We start from the raw sequence: 17,186 nt of genomic DNA, 5'->3' as shown, positions 1-17,186 counted from the left end.
GGTCAGCTCCTACCTCATTTTCATCTTAATGAAGACTGTCAGCACCTCAGCATTTCAACATACAGACATTGGAAATACAGAAATTATTCCATGCCTAGCGAACACAAACTAGGAATTGAACTAGAGAACCTCCAGAACTGACAATGTAAGTCAATACAGCTTAAACTAAATGTGCCAGGCTCCACAGGTGGAGACTGTAAGAGATGCATATCCTTTGTGGATCAGGCAGAGAGAGGGATGCATAACACACATTGAGCAGTGGGTTACACTAGCATCACACACTCTCTCTCTCACACACACAGACCTCAGAGTTTGAACGACAGTTGCTGCTCCTTACTAAGGGCTTGTCTACGTTACCCGCTGGATCGACGGGCAGTGATCGATCCAGTGGGGGTCGATTTATCGCGTCTAGTCTAGATGCGATGGATCGACCACTGAGCGCTCTCCTGTCGACTCCGGTACTCCGCCAGGGCAAGAGGCACAGGTGGAGTCTTCGGGAGAGCATCAGCTGTCGACTTACCGCAGTGAAGACACCGCGGTAAGTAGATCTAAGTATGTAGACTTCAGCTACGTTATTCACGTAGCTGAAATTGCATAACTTAGATCAATCCCCCCCTCCCGGTGTAGACCAGGGGTAAGAACCCTCCCAAGGACTCTCTCTCAGGACTTAGTCCCATCATCTCACTAAATCAGTGTATAGTAGATGCGAGACCACTCGGGGAGACTGATGTGCTGCACCCCCAATATGGAGCTGACACCCAGCTTTAGAACTACTCTCAAGGATACATGTACATAGCAGCTAGGAGGGTGCTGCCTTTCTTTATCAGTTCTGAACATGGCTGCCTGGGAGCAGGAAACATCTGACGATGCCACAAACTGAACTAACTTTAAATATAGTCTCTTGCTTTCTTTTGCTTTGACACTCTGGTTTGTTTTTTTTTCAAACCTCCCCTCCACTAGCTTTCATTTGTGGTTGGGGCTTGGGTGAGCTTTAATAGCCAACTCTAAAAGAATAGTTCAGACTGAACTTTAAAGAAAGAAATGTAAGTCAGTTAAGAATGTTATACACAAGTCTTTAGTACGTCTTGGGTCCGGATGGTGCAAGGGACCGGTACTGGGAAGTCTTTTACTGCTACATCACGACTTTCTATGTGGTTTAGGGAGGTCGTTACTGTCTGTTACCATCTGATGCTGATCTGAAATGAGTTTGGTGGCTCAGTCCAGTTCCTAGGGTTGCTGCCACCTCACAAGACCACCACAGTTGAGACTGTAACCCTTGCAAGGAGACTAACAATTGCACGAGCAGGAAAACAGGAACACCCCTCTCCTTTCCAGAAGTTCTTCCTGCCAGTGACGGTGGAGGCACGTTGGTGGGACAGCGTGGGGAGAGACTGCGCAGTCACCGATGGGCAATTTGGATAAACAGGCAACTCCAGTCTCTAGTGCCACCAGTGCAGCCTCTTCCGCTACCAGTAAGGAGACTGCAAAAAAGTTAACACAAATCTTTGCTGCTGCACAACCATTATATCATTGCGTCAGTTTCAACATTCATATCCACACCTAGAAAGAAGAAAGGTCAAATTACTTACTGCCGTTAAGAGTCAGGACATGCCCTGTCCTCTTCTGAAGCATGAGGATTCTGAACGGGATGGCCCAACGGTCTGAGGCAGTACTGCAAACCATGTTCCTAGACAGCACTTTTGTGTAGCTCGTCCATTTCTGCCCCACAAGACAAAAGCCTCGATTTTACATTGGGACGTGTCCTAATTGCAGCCACTAGCAGCCAGTCACTGCTGCAGCTGCACAAAGGCAAACCCAAAGCAAGGAAAGCTGTGATCTGCCCTGGAGGAATTCACCCATGTTTCAGGCAGGAATAAGCTGCACTGATCCAAGTTTCATCTTTCATTTTCTGTACTAGAGGACTGCACTGGTGCAGCTATACTGAACGCTAGCCACCAAAGACTGAAACTGGGGCAAACCCTTGATGCAGGGGACAGAATTCTTGCAGGGACTGACTTTGCTTCATAAAAGTCTTGTCAAAGTTAGAAAATACGTTGAGATCTTAGATTTGACAAGACACCTGATCAAATTGCAGCTCTCCTTTCTGATGGATGTTGAGCTGCAATCAGAGCACCAGCAGAAAGGCAAACTTGTTTTTCCTTAGTGATAAAACTAATGGGAGGGAGAACAAACACTGTTTACTATGGGATCCACAGTGAGTGTGCTCAAGGAGGTTAAATTTAAAAACAGGAGTTTATGAAGACATCAAGGGTACGTCTACACTGTATTGTAAAGCCGGGTATTAATGGGTTCATCTACACTGAAAAATCCTGAACCAAACCAAAACATGGTAGAGTCTCAACAGACTCAGGCTCCTGGGGCTCATGCTTTGGCTCTAAAAATAGCAGTGCAGGCATTCCCACTTAGGCTGAAGCTCAGGGCATGAGACGCACCCACCAAGCCAGGTTTCAGAGCCCGAGCAGGACAACAGAGGTTTATAATGAGATGCTCAGCACAAAGTAACTAGAGAATGCAAATTGGCCTGCTTACTTATGCATTACCAGCCTAGGCTCAAGAACAGTTTTAAACAACTATTAAAAAAGTCTGTTTTGACCTATCTTCAAGTGTAGCATTGTCAAGATTGATTTGGAAAAGCTGTAGCGTAACTAGGGCCATCCACAATGTCTCTCCCCCCCTTCCTCACAAAATTCAGAGAAGGCAGTGGGACAATGCAATGCAACAAATGGGGTATTTGTGCTTCACTGTAGCCAAGCGACTCTTCGTTGACTTTGGCTTTTTAATGATTCCCCTTTTTCTATGTATTTACATTGTAAGAAAATGTGCTTATTGGCGTTTTTGTTTTTATCGTCATTGTTGATTTTAGCCTCCCCCCGACAGGAATTAGACCCTACTCCGGCAGACACTGACCAGAAAATGATGCAAACTCTCTGGGGGTGGAATTTTCAAAAGCACCCAGTGCTGACCTCACTTTGCGCTTTTTGAAGTCAAGGGTAAAATGTCCCATTGATTTTTATGGAGGGGAGGGTCGGGCCAATGCAGAGTGCTTTCAAACTCCCTCTTTTAGCACAGAAAAAAGGAAAACAGCAACTTGCTTTAGGCAAACAAGGGTAAGGTCCCCCGATGCACATCATAACTTTCCTTGTTTATGTCAGGGGTTTGCATCAGTGCAGCTATGCTCGTTACTGGCTGCCAGGGACTTGAGTTGGGCTAATTTTCAATATAGAGAAGGCCTTAGATTTACAAGTTGCTAAAAGTCTGCTCTACCAGAATGTATTCAAAGAGAATGTGGTAAAATGTATAATTCTAAGAAAATTCTTCCCCCTTTTTAACATTATTATTTGAAAGTCAACTAGTTGCTGATAAAATGTCATGTGTTTTTTTAAAACTATGAAAAAAATCCTAACTGGCAGTTTTGGAAAGTGTTAAAGGTAAAATAATTTACCCTCACTGTCCTCAGCTAGCTTTGCACACTCCTATGTTCCCTTTATAAAGGAGGAGGGGTATACAATTCCCTTTGTATACATCTGAATTTGTTTACTATGGGCATAAATGATTTCCACTGTGAACTTCCCTAGTAGCCATTTACAACTTCACTAGCCATTTTTCCCCATTGAGGCATACAGGGTTTCCTTTCAGACTATACAATTACTCCATATAGAATTAAGGAGAGGCACTCATATACAAGATATTGCAATGCCTCCCACCGTTTAGAAAATATGGTCAGGTACAGATTGTGTGATCTTTAAATACCATGTTAGGTAAGTGTAACTTCTATCTAGGTTATTTATAATGCACCCACAATGGTGGCACATGAGAACATATGAACTTGTCCTTACTTTAAAAAGCATGTAGACATTTACAGGAAAAAGAAAAGGGGGAGGGGAACAGGATATGAAGCTACTTGTCTATATGGCTCATAATTTTTCTATCCATACCACCACACCTCATCACTCTGCATATTTGCTTTATTTTAAACCGCAATTAAATTCCAGTGGGAAGGTAAAATGACAAACTAAGGGCTTATCTACATAATGCCAAAGCCTGGACTACTGGGGTATGAATAAAAGAGTGCTTTAATGTCAACACTAACTGCCCCATGAAGATCCTGCTGGCGTGAACTAAAAGGTACCATGTTAGCATTGTCGCCGTTTCAAACAGGACTCTCTTAATGCAACCTAGCTACCTTTCAGTTTGCACCAGCAGGGTCTATACAGGACAGCTAAAGCGCTCCACACCCCTGTAGACCTGACTACAGCACTGTGTAGACAAGGATTTCATAGCTAAAAGCTATACAGAGAACGGAAATTCTATTTCATTAAGGATTTTGAGATCCCAAAATATAGCTTAGCTCGGAAGAGGAGTAAAAACGGAAAATGTCAGTTATCCGCACAGGAAAATGAAAAACAAAAACAAAACAAAACTGTTTTGAGTGGTTTGAAAATATTTATCTTGATTTTGACTTCTATTTTGTAGTACAGTAGCTAATATGAACAAATTCAAAACAGTTGTTTCAAAACAAAAAATTGGAATGTTTCATCACCAAAATGTCAAAACAGGCCCTTTTCTAGATTGTTGGAATTTTTTTTCATTTTTCTTCCTAAATGAAATTCTGGTGAATTTTTCAGTGACTTCCAGAAGCAGTTTGATTTCGATGGAACAACATATTCCCAGGGAATATGGTTCTAATACCTAATAGGAGGATTCAAAAAGACAGACTGCAGTGTTGAATAAACAGCTCTTCACAGATAGGCAAGTCCAACGCTTCATTTATTCTAATGTTCAACTGTACATTATGCCAAATAAATTATGAAGTCCTCACCTTAAACTAAAATCTTCAGTCTTCTTTTAGGTTTCAGAGTAACAGCCATGTTAGTCTGTATTTGCAAAAAGAAAAGGAGGACTTGTGGCACCTTAGAGACTAACCAATTTATTTGAGCATGAGCTTTCGTGAGCTACAGCTCACTTCATCGGATGCATCCGATGAAGTGAGCTGTAGCTCACGAAAGCTCATGCTCAAATAAATTGGTTAGTCTCTAAGGTGCCACAAGTACTCCTAGTCTTCTTTTAGGCACTATGCTGCTGGGCACAGTCTAAAATCCTAAACAGAAAGTATGGTTTGGTGGCTCACTAACATAGGTAAAAGGTATAAAACTAATGTTCAAACATGGTCTCAACATTCTCCAGTTTGCACAGAAGTGGGATCTTTAGACAAGTCAAATATGTTGAAAACATGTATTAAAATTAGACGTGTATAACAGCCTGGCCTGACTGTTCTGGAGAGCACTAAAATTGGGAGAAAAACAATGGGACACTATTAGGTAAGTTTTTAAAAATCACTAAAATCAGCATTCCTTTTATTAGAACCCAGATAAATCAACTGAAATTAGTTATTTCTAATTTTGAATTTTCGTCAATTTAGTCTTAACAAAAAAGCATCTAGTATCTTCAATCTGGCTGTATTTTTAAAAATGCACATTGTTCAAATGAGCCCACCTCATTATACAGTTGGTTGTTTTTTAAAGTATACATTCAATAAAATATTGAGATCCCAGAATCAAACTACAAATCAAGGCCCTGACCCTGCAAAAGATTTACTGATGCGCTTAGCTTACCACACTGTGATCAATCTTATGGAAGACAATGGGACTATTCAATGTGTAAAGTTAAACACATACCTAAGTCTTTGCAGGATCAGGCCCTAAATGTGTAAGAATTCAATTACAAATCAACATTGTAGAACAAAACTGTTTTCTGTAACCAGGCCTTCATGTTCTACTTTCCTCTGCTGCAGCTGCTTGCTCACTAAAATCTAAAGCACTGTAAGAAATGCCACTCCTGATTTTATGGATATCTTGGTTTTGTGTTTCTTCTGCAACTACTGATATGAACACCATAAAATATATACGAAAAACACCCAAACAAGATCCTGAAAGGAAAAAAAAAAGCTTTCCACTCTTCTTTTAAGAGTTGTGTATTAGTTACTGGATCCAAATTTTTAGTGCATCTAACTTAAAGTGATGACCTTATAACACCAATTTACATATTCTACTATTAAAGACTTGACCACTTTATCTTTAATTCTTGGCTCAAAACTGTAAATATGTAGGACTTCCTTCCTTAGTTCATTATGGTCCTAACCAGTAAATGGCACTCTGATTATGGAGTAGCAAATTCTTCAGCATCTCCCAATTCCAGGCATCATCATCTAGTATATGCATTTTGTAACACTGGACTTATTTCCAAGTTTACACCATTTTATCAATCAACAGTAGTGCTGAACAGTGAGCAAGTAGATTCTGTGCCTGGGCTGATAATTTTTCATGACAATTTTACAAGGCTGAATTGATGCTGTGTTCCAAGTTTGCATCATCCCATTTCACAAATAGAAACCAATTCACTTCCCACTCTGCTGATGAGGATGAGTGAGGAATTCTTGGACACCCACTTTACAGCACATTCTAAATCACTCAAAGCTCTAGCTAGTATGTAGAGTTAAGAGTGATGTAATCAGGAAGCTACTTGATTTACCACATGGACTTGGATGGTTCTGAGCTGCTGCCTAGCATGGGAATGCCTAGTTCCACATGAGGAGGTGCAGTTTGTTGCTAAGGAACCATTGTTCTCTGAGGTTTACAGGTTCATTGCTGTTCATGGGGCAGATGTCCATACCGCTGCACCAATTACTACAGAGGGAGCAGAAGGCACGCAGCACTTCCCAAGAGCTGGTCAGCATCTCACAGGATTGGACCAAAAGAGGGAGCATTTGTCTGATACTCAGGCCCCCTCCTTTACACACGCTTTAGGATTCCCTTCCTCCCCTCTCTTCCCCCCCAAAATAGTATTTTTTCCTACCTCTTTAAAGTCAGTTTATATGGCAACTGTATTTTTAATTTTCACTTTTAAAAACTGGTATTATAAAGTTTTTAAAAAACCACAAACAGAATTTAGTACAGAAATCTTTGTCCAAAAACAACTTAATCAGGTTACATTGGAAAGTTGCACTTCAGTTTGTTGAAATTATTATGGTTAACCTTACAATATAGAAGTCGTTATTTATCAACATCTTATGCTTTATTGAAGGTTGACAAGTGCAACAGTTAAATACATTGACGTGTTACAACTGTTTAGATAACATGCACAAAAACATATGCATACTACTATACAGATCATATGCAAAAATCCATACTGGGAAACCCATTTTGTTTTATTCTTTTGCTAGCAGGAATTTATAATTTTTGAAGTGTTTTTTTTTCTTAAACCAAACTACAGTGAACAAAGATTTACTTCAAATATTCAGCAGCCAGGGAAATCCAAAAATTACACAAACAGCATAAATATGCCAAATTCTGATCAGCTGCGTAGGTACATTCTTATTTATGTAGCATTAAAAAAAACAAACTATCCAAACTTCATCAGATCAGCAATGAAACAACTAAATTTCAATCTGTACAACCTAAATAGTAGTTACAGTTTTCTATTTTACAAAGTAATTACACTAAATACACAAATATACATTAGGCAAATAACCTTCATTGTAATTATCCTACATCCCAACTCTGTCACCTACCTTCTCTCTCTAATACAGCTTTATGCACCTGTCCACGGCTTCAAGAAACAGTGCAAACATATTTGCACTTAAGGTTTCAGGTGACAGTTTAGTGTTGAACACTGAATTTACCTTTCCCCCTTTTCCTCTTAGATCCTATGCATCAGTCTTTACTGTGGATCCCAATTGGATATGGGGTATTGATCCCTCACTTTTACTCCAGTCTATTTCTTCATGCCTGCATCAGTAACAGCAGTGGATGGATGGAAGATTTAAAACAAAAATCAAATCAAGCATGCAACTCCATTTCTTAGCCATTTGCAGAAGCTGTTCAAGTCCCCAGTGCATTTGTGCTAATTCTCTGGAAAAAAGTGTTTGTGTGTGTGTGTGTCTGTTTTTTTGTTGTTTTTTTTTTTTTTTAATTCGCCAACCTAAAAATAAGAACTCCTTTTGCCAAAAAGAAAGGACAGATGAGTGCTTAATACTGAAAAAAAAAATTCTTGTGATGGTGCATGCAGTGTATAGAGTCCTTGAGTCTGGACTGCAGCGTGCAATGAAATGGATGACGGTGGCTGTGGCAGATTTCCACTTGTCCTCTTTTCTCTGGGTAGTCCAGAGCATACTGGCCACAAAGGCCAGGACATTGGAGACTATGCTGAAGGTCCTGAGCCCTGCGATGCTGGCTGGGCAGGCTGTTGTGTTGTCCCTTGTGTCTGGGAAGAAGGTGGAGAACCAGTCTGCAGCTGTGCTTGGAACTGGGCAAGTTGCTCTGGGCTGGCCAGTGTTTTCAGCAGAGTGTTTTCCTGCTCCAGCTGGGAGTTCTTCTCAATCAGCTCTTTGATTTGTTCTTTGAGGACCTCCACTTCCTCCCTCACAGCATACATCAAATGGCTCTTCACCAGATCCTGAAACACAAAAGAGCACACAAATCAGGCAAGAGGTCCAACCTTAGGGCAGGGATCCAACCCTGCTCAGCCAGAGAAACAATAATCCAGCCCAACTAAGGCAAGCGGCAGATGTGGAGCCAGCTTTGAGAGGGCAAAGCCCCGGTGGATGGGCAGGAGAAATCTGCCCTCCATTTACCAGTGTTTGTGAAGCGTTCTGAAGATTAACATGTGGAGCCAGAGCCTGCCTTCCCGGAGCACCCAGAAAACACACAAGTAATTTTGGATGTCCATGGACCGCAGTAGGCCAGTCTCATTACAAACCTGACCAACAGCCTGGCCACGACTCTACTGGCTCCCCCGACCAGCTCACCTATTAATTGATCTGAATAGAAAAATACCATCGAACTGATTCCGGCTGGAAAGGGGGTGGGAGCGTTTCTGCAGGAAGCCGGCCCGAGCCGCTAATACCCCGCCTCGTGTCGTTGTCCTCCACCACCCCCAGCCGGCGCTTCTTCCCGGACGTGCCTCCGGTGAGGGCTGGGATCAGTGGGGTTTCGCTGCTGAGAGGCGCGGACCCAGGCACCAGCCCCGGCCGGCGCCGCGTGTTTGTAAAAGCAGGAACCTCCTCCCCTGCAACAACGGCTCTCCGCCCTCCGCCCGCCCGCCCGCCCAGCCTCCTCGGAGCGGGCTGCAGCCAGCCCTTACAGTGCAGGTTGCCGCATTTCCCTCCCTCCCTGCGTGCCCGAGGGTGACGTCAAAGAGACCCGGGCCGACCACCCCCACGCGCCTCAGCCAATGAGCGGAGGAGTTATTTATAGCCGGGAGTTAAAGGTTCGGAGTTTGCCTAGCAACAGTAGGCAGAGGATCCCGTGAGAACAGCTACAGGCACCGCTCCAATAACAAAGAGCGGCCAAGGCGGAAATCAAAAAACAGGGAAAATTAGGCACAGACGCAGGGGTTGGGGGTGTGTTTTTTGGAGGATTTTTTTTTTTAAAAAAAACCGACTTCTCCCCATCGCGCAAAGGAGCCCATGATTCCCACTGCACTTCAGGGCAGCAGCCCCAGTGTGCAAGATCCCAGCTCCAAGGCACTTTGCCTTCCATTGCCAGCAAGCATGGGAATTAAAGCAGCTTATGGTGCCCCTATTGGATCCATCAGCACACTGTGGCTGGTCCCATTTTCCAGGGATAATCCAGCTGGGATGGTTGGGGGATTATGAAAAAAAATAGGAGTGGAAATATTATTTCATCCCTCCCCACCCCCGCCCATTAAGTCAGGATCGATCATTTTTTAAAAGGCAGAATCCTGAATGCGATGCCGTCATAGTCATTTCATGGATCTATAGGGAAACGTATGCATTCCTCGCATTTGGAAGCCTTTGATCATACAGTGTATTTTTAAAAACCCTAGCAGCTTCACTATTGAAAAAACACGCCCAGGCATCGGTTAAATATTACCCAGAGAACCTTGATATTGTGAACACTTACTTCTATTCACAACTCGCGCTTTAAACATTAATTGTATTTTTATTAAACAATCGGTACATACCATCGCTTGCTCGATTTTGTTGTCAATAGCTACCACACTTGCACCCGAGGAGCTGAAAAGATGGGAAAAAATGTATCAGCAGCTGAATTATTTACAAGACAAGAGAGTTGAATACTGATAACTAGCTAGCTGAGAAATATATCCCACACTGACTTAATGCTGCTGTTTATGTCACCGGGATGCTTCAATGCAGTGAAACCAACCTGTAAAGCCACCTCAAACCGCCCGCTACAGCGGGATCAAAGATCCGGACATTTTCCCTAATAACCCACAAAGATGGAGCTTAATTACATAATGCGGTAAAAGCGATTCGTGTCCCGGAGATTCAGTCTCTCACAAGATAAATGTAAAACACGCCGCCCGTGCCACTGCAGCTTCCCAGTGCTGCCCAGTCCGATGGACAAAGGAATCAGCCCCCTGGCATTCACCTGCATTACTGCAAATATTCCAGCAAGGAAAAAAAATCACATTTTATACCAGAGTTATTTACCTACTGTCGAGTCTCAAAGAAGAATTGTCGGTGCCCAGCAAAGATGACAAGAAAGAAATTGAAAAATGTCTTAGTTGATAAACTCCTAGATCCATTGCCACTGATCTACAACATTGGGCATTCATGCAATTCCAGCCAGAAACACCCCCCCAAAGAAAAAAATCCCAACAATGCAGAGATCCTCTGTTGATCTACATTAATCTTAGTTTAATCTCCGCCACGGGGGAGTAGGAGGAGGCTGGCTAGATAGATATAATTTTTAAAATACAGCAGTTTGTGGCGGTATGATCCTGGAAGATGCTGATCCCAGGGCTGCGCAAAGAAATCTCCGAGGTCAGCTCTTCTATACTCAGCAGAAAACCTGAGGTTCCAGTCCTATTGCATAATATATGCAAGAGAGTCAGTGCCTATTGGCTGGCCGGTCATTCTGAACCTCCCCCCGCCAGAACGGCTCCTTTGCATCACTTCAGTAGCAGTGAACCATCACCAAAATCCAGTTACCCTTAATCAGGAGACCCCTGGCCAGAAGACCCCTGTTCTCCCCAGTTAAAATACTACGATTTGCAAGGAACCGCACGAGCATTTAGCAGATCTCTCAGTGCAATCTGCAGAGTCGGAGAATTTGGGTGGCAACAGCAGCGCAGAAACAAAACGATCCAGTGCCCAATTTAAACCTTTCCAACATGTAAGATGATTCGCTTACAAGATGCACAGACTGATTTTTGCCTGCAGAAAAACTACACATGCAAAGTTTAGCTTGGGTAGAAACGATAGGATATAGCTGATGTTGGAATTCAATAACAATGTCACTAGACTTACATTTAGCTACTCCAATGCCGCCACCTATTGGCGCAACACTGTACCTTTAGACTAGAAAAGAGTACAGAACATGCACTTTGGAAAGTCCCAGGAAATTTACACTCTGAGTTAATTAAACCATAGGACCCAAGTTCCCTTCCTCATCAAATGCCTTAGAATTTGCTTGGTGAAACCACTTCCAATAATACGATGCTTCATTTTTGCATCATCCGTTTGCAGTTGACCTTCATCGCACAACATGAGAAGGGTTTTTAATCTAAAGCACTATCACAGATGGTTCTTGAAAGAGCAAAATCTGTTTTTCATATGAAAAGACAAAAGGATTTTTATGATGGTGAGAAAGGTTAGAAGCAAGAAGCTGACAGGATGGTGTAGTTTAGGCACAAAATTCACACTCATGGTTCCTGGGCTACCAGGAGAGTTTCACCTTAGAAGTTACAATCCTCACAATTTTAAGGTGTTCATATGTCTGCCTCCACAGTACTTCAGCACACGTTGGCATAGGAAAATAAAACTAGTTATTCTATATATTCTTATATATCTTGTATTCTTCAATGCATTTGTGAAAATATTTGCAGCAGGAAGCAAATTATAAATGAAAACCTATAGCTCACTGTTCTGGCAAATTCCTAATACTTGTCTACTCTTTATTCAAATTAAATGGCCTCTGTGCCCTTTTTTATAGCCTTTAAACCATTCATTTTAAGATATTCAGCCAGCAGACAATTCAGAAAATACACGCACAGCATGAATGTGTAAAATTCTAGACAGATGCTTTTTGACATTCTTACATTGTAACACTGAACCTGTCTACTATCCGCTCTTTTCCAGATGAAGCAATACAACAGCTACTTTTTAAACTATGTCATATACAAAATAAGGGGTTTTCTTATTTTCTCAATTAACCACAATATAATTCAAAATGAAGGTGTTACAGTTCTAATATTTTATTTTTGAACAAAGTCACATTCAGATCAAAATGATTTTAAAACCGTGCGCTCTCTCCACTTGGCTATTTAACAGACCTAAATTATGAATTAGAACAGTACAAAGCAAACTGCTTAACCTTAAATAAAACTGAAAACACCCTTTAAAACACGTAACCTATAAAATATCAACATTCATGTGATATAAACATACAAAACAGAAAAGCCAAAACTCTTTACTCTTCTATAGTGCACAAATTTTAAATATATATTACAGTTGTCACCCTCACAAAAGCAGGGAAGCTAGAAAGGCAAGGAATAATAGTCTTAAATTTAACTTTAGCATTAGCATGTCATCATCATCCTTCTTAAAGAGATTATTTTAGCTTTCTTGGTCTACACTATTCTTTCATTCAGTAATACCAGCAGAGTGGCGCAAGTAAGCTAATCCTACTTACAGGGAAGGTTACATTTAAGAATACTGAACTTTGCATAAATGTTTTTCCAACATCAAAGCACATGCATTTCCTTTAAGGCAGAATTCCCACCTTACTTCTTTGTTACTTTATAAAAAAATAGTCACATTTCCCATGCCTTCCCAATGTTTCCCCTATTTTAATTATCTGCACCCGTTGACCACCTAATCAATTCCAATTTACTTAATATTAACACGAACATTAGGACATATGTCTTGAGCTCCTTCTGCACTCCTGGACAGGCAAAAGGACATCAGTAACCATACATTCCTTTTATACTCTTTGGCTGTCCAAGAGGTTACACTTCTCATCAGCCACATACCAAGCCAAGTTGATCTATGTGTTTGTCACCTCTAAACTCAACTACTGCAACATGCTGAACATGAAAGCTCCAGAGGGTACATCAGGCAGCCCCTCTTCTTACATGACTACTATGAGAATACACCACCCTGGCCCAGGGCTCTCGGTACTGGCTCCCAGTCCAATACTTGATCCAATTTAAAACCATGATCTTCACAGCCCTTAGTGGTTGTACCCCAAAATACTCAGATCACCTCTCACTATGCCAATTAAGCTTCAAGGACACTGGAGGTGATTGTGTTTAGGCTGAAATTTGCAAGTGCAGGGGATCTGAATCTCTTGGCAGATTATTTTTTTTCTGGGGGTAGTTAAAAATCTCTTCAAATTAGGTTTTCCTACAATAACCCACCTCAAGATGGCAAGTGATAAAAACAACACACACACTTGTCATGCTCTCTCTTGGCTGGACAAGACAAGAGGCAGACTGCAGTCTTTCAGACGGATTGTGCTATTTGTAATTTTGGTTGTGCTCTGATTCAAGGATCATAGGCACATTCTAGTTAAATCAATGTTTCTGTGGAATGATCAGTAATGATTCCCTAAAATTGTTTTTAGAGATCTACAAGTCTAATTGAGTCAGTGCATAGTTAGCTGCATCTGTGTTCCAACATTTTGTCAGTAGTGTGGATGGGATAACACAAACATAAGCATGCTGTCCTGTCCACTTTACAGAAAAAAGCAAGTGTTAGAACACAGATACGCCTACCTGTCAGACAACTGTGCTCTGACATGATCAGACTTATCTGCTCCACAGATTACGTAGAAAAATAGCAAAATGTCAGGAAAGACCTCAATCCTTAGAATTTGTGGATTTTCCATCTTTGTCAATTTCTATGGTCCCTGTTTATCAGGGACTTTCAGGAGAGAGTTATAATTCTCTTCACAGTCAGAAGACAAGAATAGCCATACTGTATCAGATCAAAGGTCCGCATATCCCAGTATCCTGTCTTCTGCATTGGCCAGTGCCAGATGCTTCAGAGGGAATGAACAGAAGAGGACAATTATCAAGTGATCCATTCCCAATTGTCCAGTCCCAGCTTTGGCAGTTGAAGGTTTAGGGACACTCAGAGCATGAGGTTGCATCCCTGACCATCTCGGCTAATAGCTATTGATGGCCCTATCCCTCACGAACGTATTCAATTCTTTTCTGAACCCACTTATATTTTTGGCCTTCACAACATCCCCTGGCAATGAGTTCCACAGGTTGACTGTGCACTGCTTTAAGTTTGTTTTAAATCTGCTGCCGATTAATTTCATTAGGTGGCCCCTTGTTTTTGTGTGATGTGAAGGGGTAAATAACACTTCCCCATTTACAATTTTACAGAACTTTATCATATCCCCCTCAGTCTTCTGTTCCAGGTTTAGTGTCCAAGTCTTTTTCATCTCTCCTTGGGTGGAAGCTGTTCCATACCACTAATCATTTTTGTTGCTCTTCTCTGTATTTCTTCCAATTCTAACGTACCTTTTTTGTGATGGGGTGACCAGAACTGTGCGCAGTATTCAATTGTGGGTGCACCATGAATTTATATAGTGGCATTATGATATTTTCTGTCTTATCTATCCCTTTCCTAATGGTTCCTAACATATGGTTAGCTTTTTTGACTGCTGCTACACACTGAGCACATGTTTTTAGAGAACTATCCATGATGACTCCAAGATCTTTCTTGTGCAGTGACAGCTCATTTAGACCCCATCATTTTGTACGTACAGTTGGGATTATGTTTTCCAATAATCATTACTTTGCATCTGTCAACATTGAATTTCATCTGCTATTTTGTTCCCTAATCACTTAGTTCTGTGAGATCCCTTCGTAACTCTTCAGTCAGATTTTGACTCAACTATCTTAAGTAATTTTGTTTCAGCTGCAAACTTTGCCACCTCGTTTACACTTTTTTCCAGGTCATTTATGACTATGTTGAACAGTATTGGTTCCATACAGATCCTCGAGAGATCCTGCTACTTACCTCTCTCCATTTTGAAAACTGACTATTTGCACCTAACCTTTGTTTCCTATCTTTTAACCAGTTATTGATCCATGAGAGGACTTTCCCTCTTATCCCATGACTGTGTACACTGATTAACAGCGTTTGATGAGAGAGACAGTCAAAGGTTTTCTGAAAGTCCAATACACTTTATCTACTGCATCCCCCTTGTCCACATGCTTGTTGACACCGTTAAAGAATTCTAATTGATTGATGAAGCATGATTTCTCTTTACATAAGCCATGTTGACTCTTCCCCAACATATTGTGTTCATCTGTGTCCGATGATCGTGGTTTTTTGTATGCGTTTCAACTGATTTGCCTGGTACTGATGTTAGGCTTACCAGCTTGTAATTGTCAGGATTGGCTCTGGAGCCTTTTTTAAAAATCAGTGTTACATTAGATGGCCTCCAGCCATCTGGTACATAGGTTGATTTAAGCTATAGGTACATATGGCAGTTAGTAGTTCTGCAATTTCGTATCCGAGTTCCTATAAAACTCTCGGGTGACTTATTACTGTATAGTTTATCAATTTGTTCCAAAACCTCTTTGGTTGACGCCTTAATCTGGGACAGTTCCTCAGATTGGTCAAGCTAAAAAGAATGGTTCAGTAGATGCTCATGGGGCGCTGAAATAATCTGTATAGTGGGGGTGCTGAGAGCCATTGAACCAAATTGTAAACCCGGCATACAATGGAAACCACATCAAGTATGGGGATGCAGCAGCACCCCCAGCACCTATGAATGCTCAGCACCCCACATACATGGGTTACTTGAGATGAGCAATCCAGTAACACTTGAAAGTTTTGCTTGGTTTTTGTTTTGTAACTTCCATTTTCTTTTCCTCCTCAGAAAAGACTTATTTTGGTTAGTTTTCCACCACTGATCTTGATATGGGTTCTCCCCTCACCACTCCTGTGTCTGACTGAGATTGAATGAGAGAACACAGCATTTTATATTTTCTGTATTAAATGTCTACATTAAAATTTATGAAACAAGACAAGTCAAAGGAGAGCAACAAAAATCCTCTCCCAAACTCATTTCTTCCTTTCCCTTTGATTGGTGATCCCACTTCACTAGCCCTTTCTCTTCTCTCCCCTAACCATGTATTTTTATTATTTATAGTTTGCATTATGGTAGTACATAGAGAGTCCTCAGACATGTGGTCTACTCCCATTGCACTAGGCATTGTACATTGATAGGCAATGTACATTAGACATGGCCCTTCCCCACAAAAATTACGTCAGGCCCCCAATTCTGGAAATGATTATATAACATTAAAAATTGTACACCCACAAGTTCAATGATATTACTCACACGTGTCATGTTATTCTTGTACATATGAATCTGTAGCATCAAGGGCTAATTTCTGTCCTATTTAAACTCTGAACCTGCAAAAAGATTCACACATACAGAGTCCACCCACACAGAGCTCATTGCAAGAATGTATCATGCTTCGGAAGCTAACATTTGTAAAGCACCACAGACATGGTATAAATAAAGCACTGAATAAAGTAATACATAATGCTGAGATGGATGCATTCTTTACCCACCAAATACGAGTACAACGCTAATTCAAGCGGCTGATATGCATGCTCTGATCTTTTCATACAGAGATCAATTAACTACCTTAACAACTGCAAATTGTCCCATAGCTGAAAAGATTGTTTGGCAAACTACTTTTTGTAGGGATTTCATTTTTTTCTCTTATTAAAAATTACCTCATCTTAATAATATTTAGCCCTTAAAGAATTTTTCATCATCAGCACATAACTAGATAAATATTAGTACAGACTCATTTAGACCCTGTAACCTGTTTGAGGTTCAGTTTGTTTCTATGTGCTTGTTAAAGACGCACCCCCCCACACACAGTTTTTCTACTTCCCTTGGGGTTTGATTTAATCTTTCAAGTACTTTGACAATGTGTCTCCTCTTTAGAAACAGACATTTTAAAAATACAGAACAAATATCTCCCAAAATTGAGATAAATCTTAATCAGTTTTGCTAGTGTTTTATAGTGAAGAAAAGATTTATTTCAGGGCCTTTGTTACAACATGGTAGTCCCCTAGCCATGGGTAACAATTTTAACTATATTTCTCAACTGTAAAATGCTGAAATACAATCAAAATGTGG

General features: G+C 41.1%; 1 protein-coding gene across 9 annotated transcripts in view; it reads right to left on the bottom strand.

The window, feature by feature from the left end:
• Positions 1–7,070: 7,070 nt before the first annotated feature.
• Positions 7,071–17,186, bottom strand: part of TSC22D1 (TSC22 domain family member 1) — a 136,171-nt gene continuing 126,055 nt past the window's right edge. For 4 of the 9 annotated variants that reach the window (XM_048850868.2, XM_075128625.1, XM_075128626.1 and 1 more), the window contains exons 2-3: positions 10,003–10,054; positions 7,962–8,472 (exon numbers count right to left, since the gene is read on the bottom strand). In XM_048850868.2, coding sequence (XP_048706825.1) covers positions 8,218–8,472; positions 10,003–10,054 — 307 coding nt within the window. In that variant the 3' untranslated portion in view covers positions 7,962–8,217. Of the gene's footprint in view, positions 8,473–8,852; positions 9,098–10,001; positions 10,055–10,293; positions 10,452–10,492; positions 11,105–17,186 lie in introns of those variants that run through there. The other 5 variants (XM_048850842.2, XM_048850852.2, XM_048850830.2 and 2 more) reach the window with 5 other exon arrangements.

Source organism: Caretta caretta, chromosome 1, assembly GCF_965140235.1.
Source record: "Caretta caretta isolate rCarCar2 chromosome 1, rCarCar1.hap1, whole genome shotgun sequence".
Taxonomy (NCBI): domain Eukaryota; kingdom Metazoa; phylum Chordata; order Testudines; family Cheloniidae; genus Caretta; species Caretta caretta.
The sequence above is the reverse complement of the archived record's forward strand: the minus strand, read 5'-3'. Positions and strand labels throughout refer to the sequence as shown.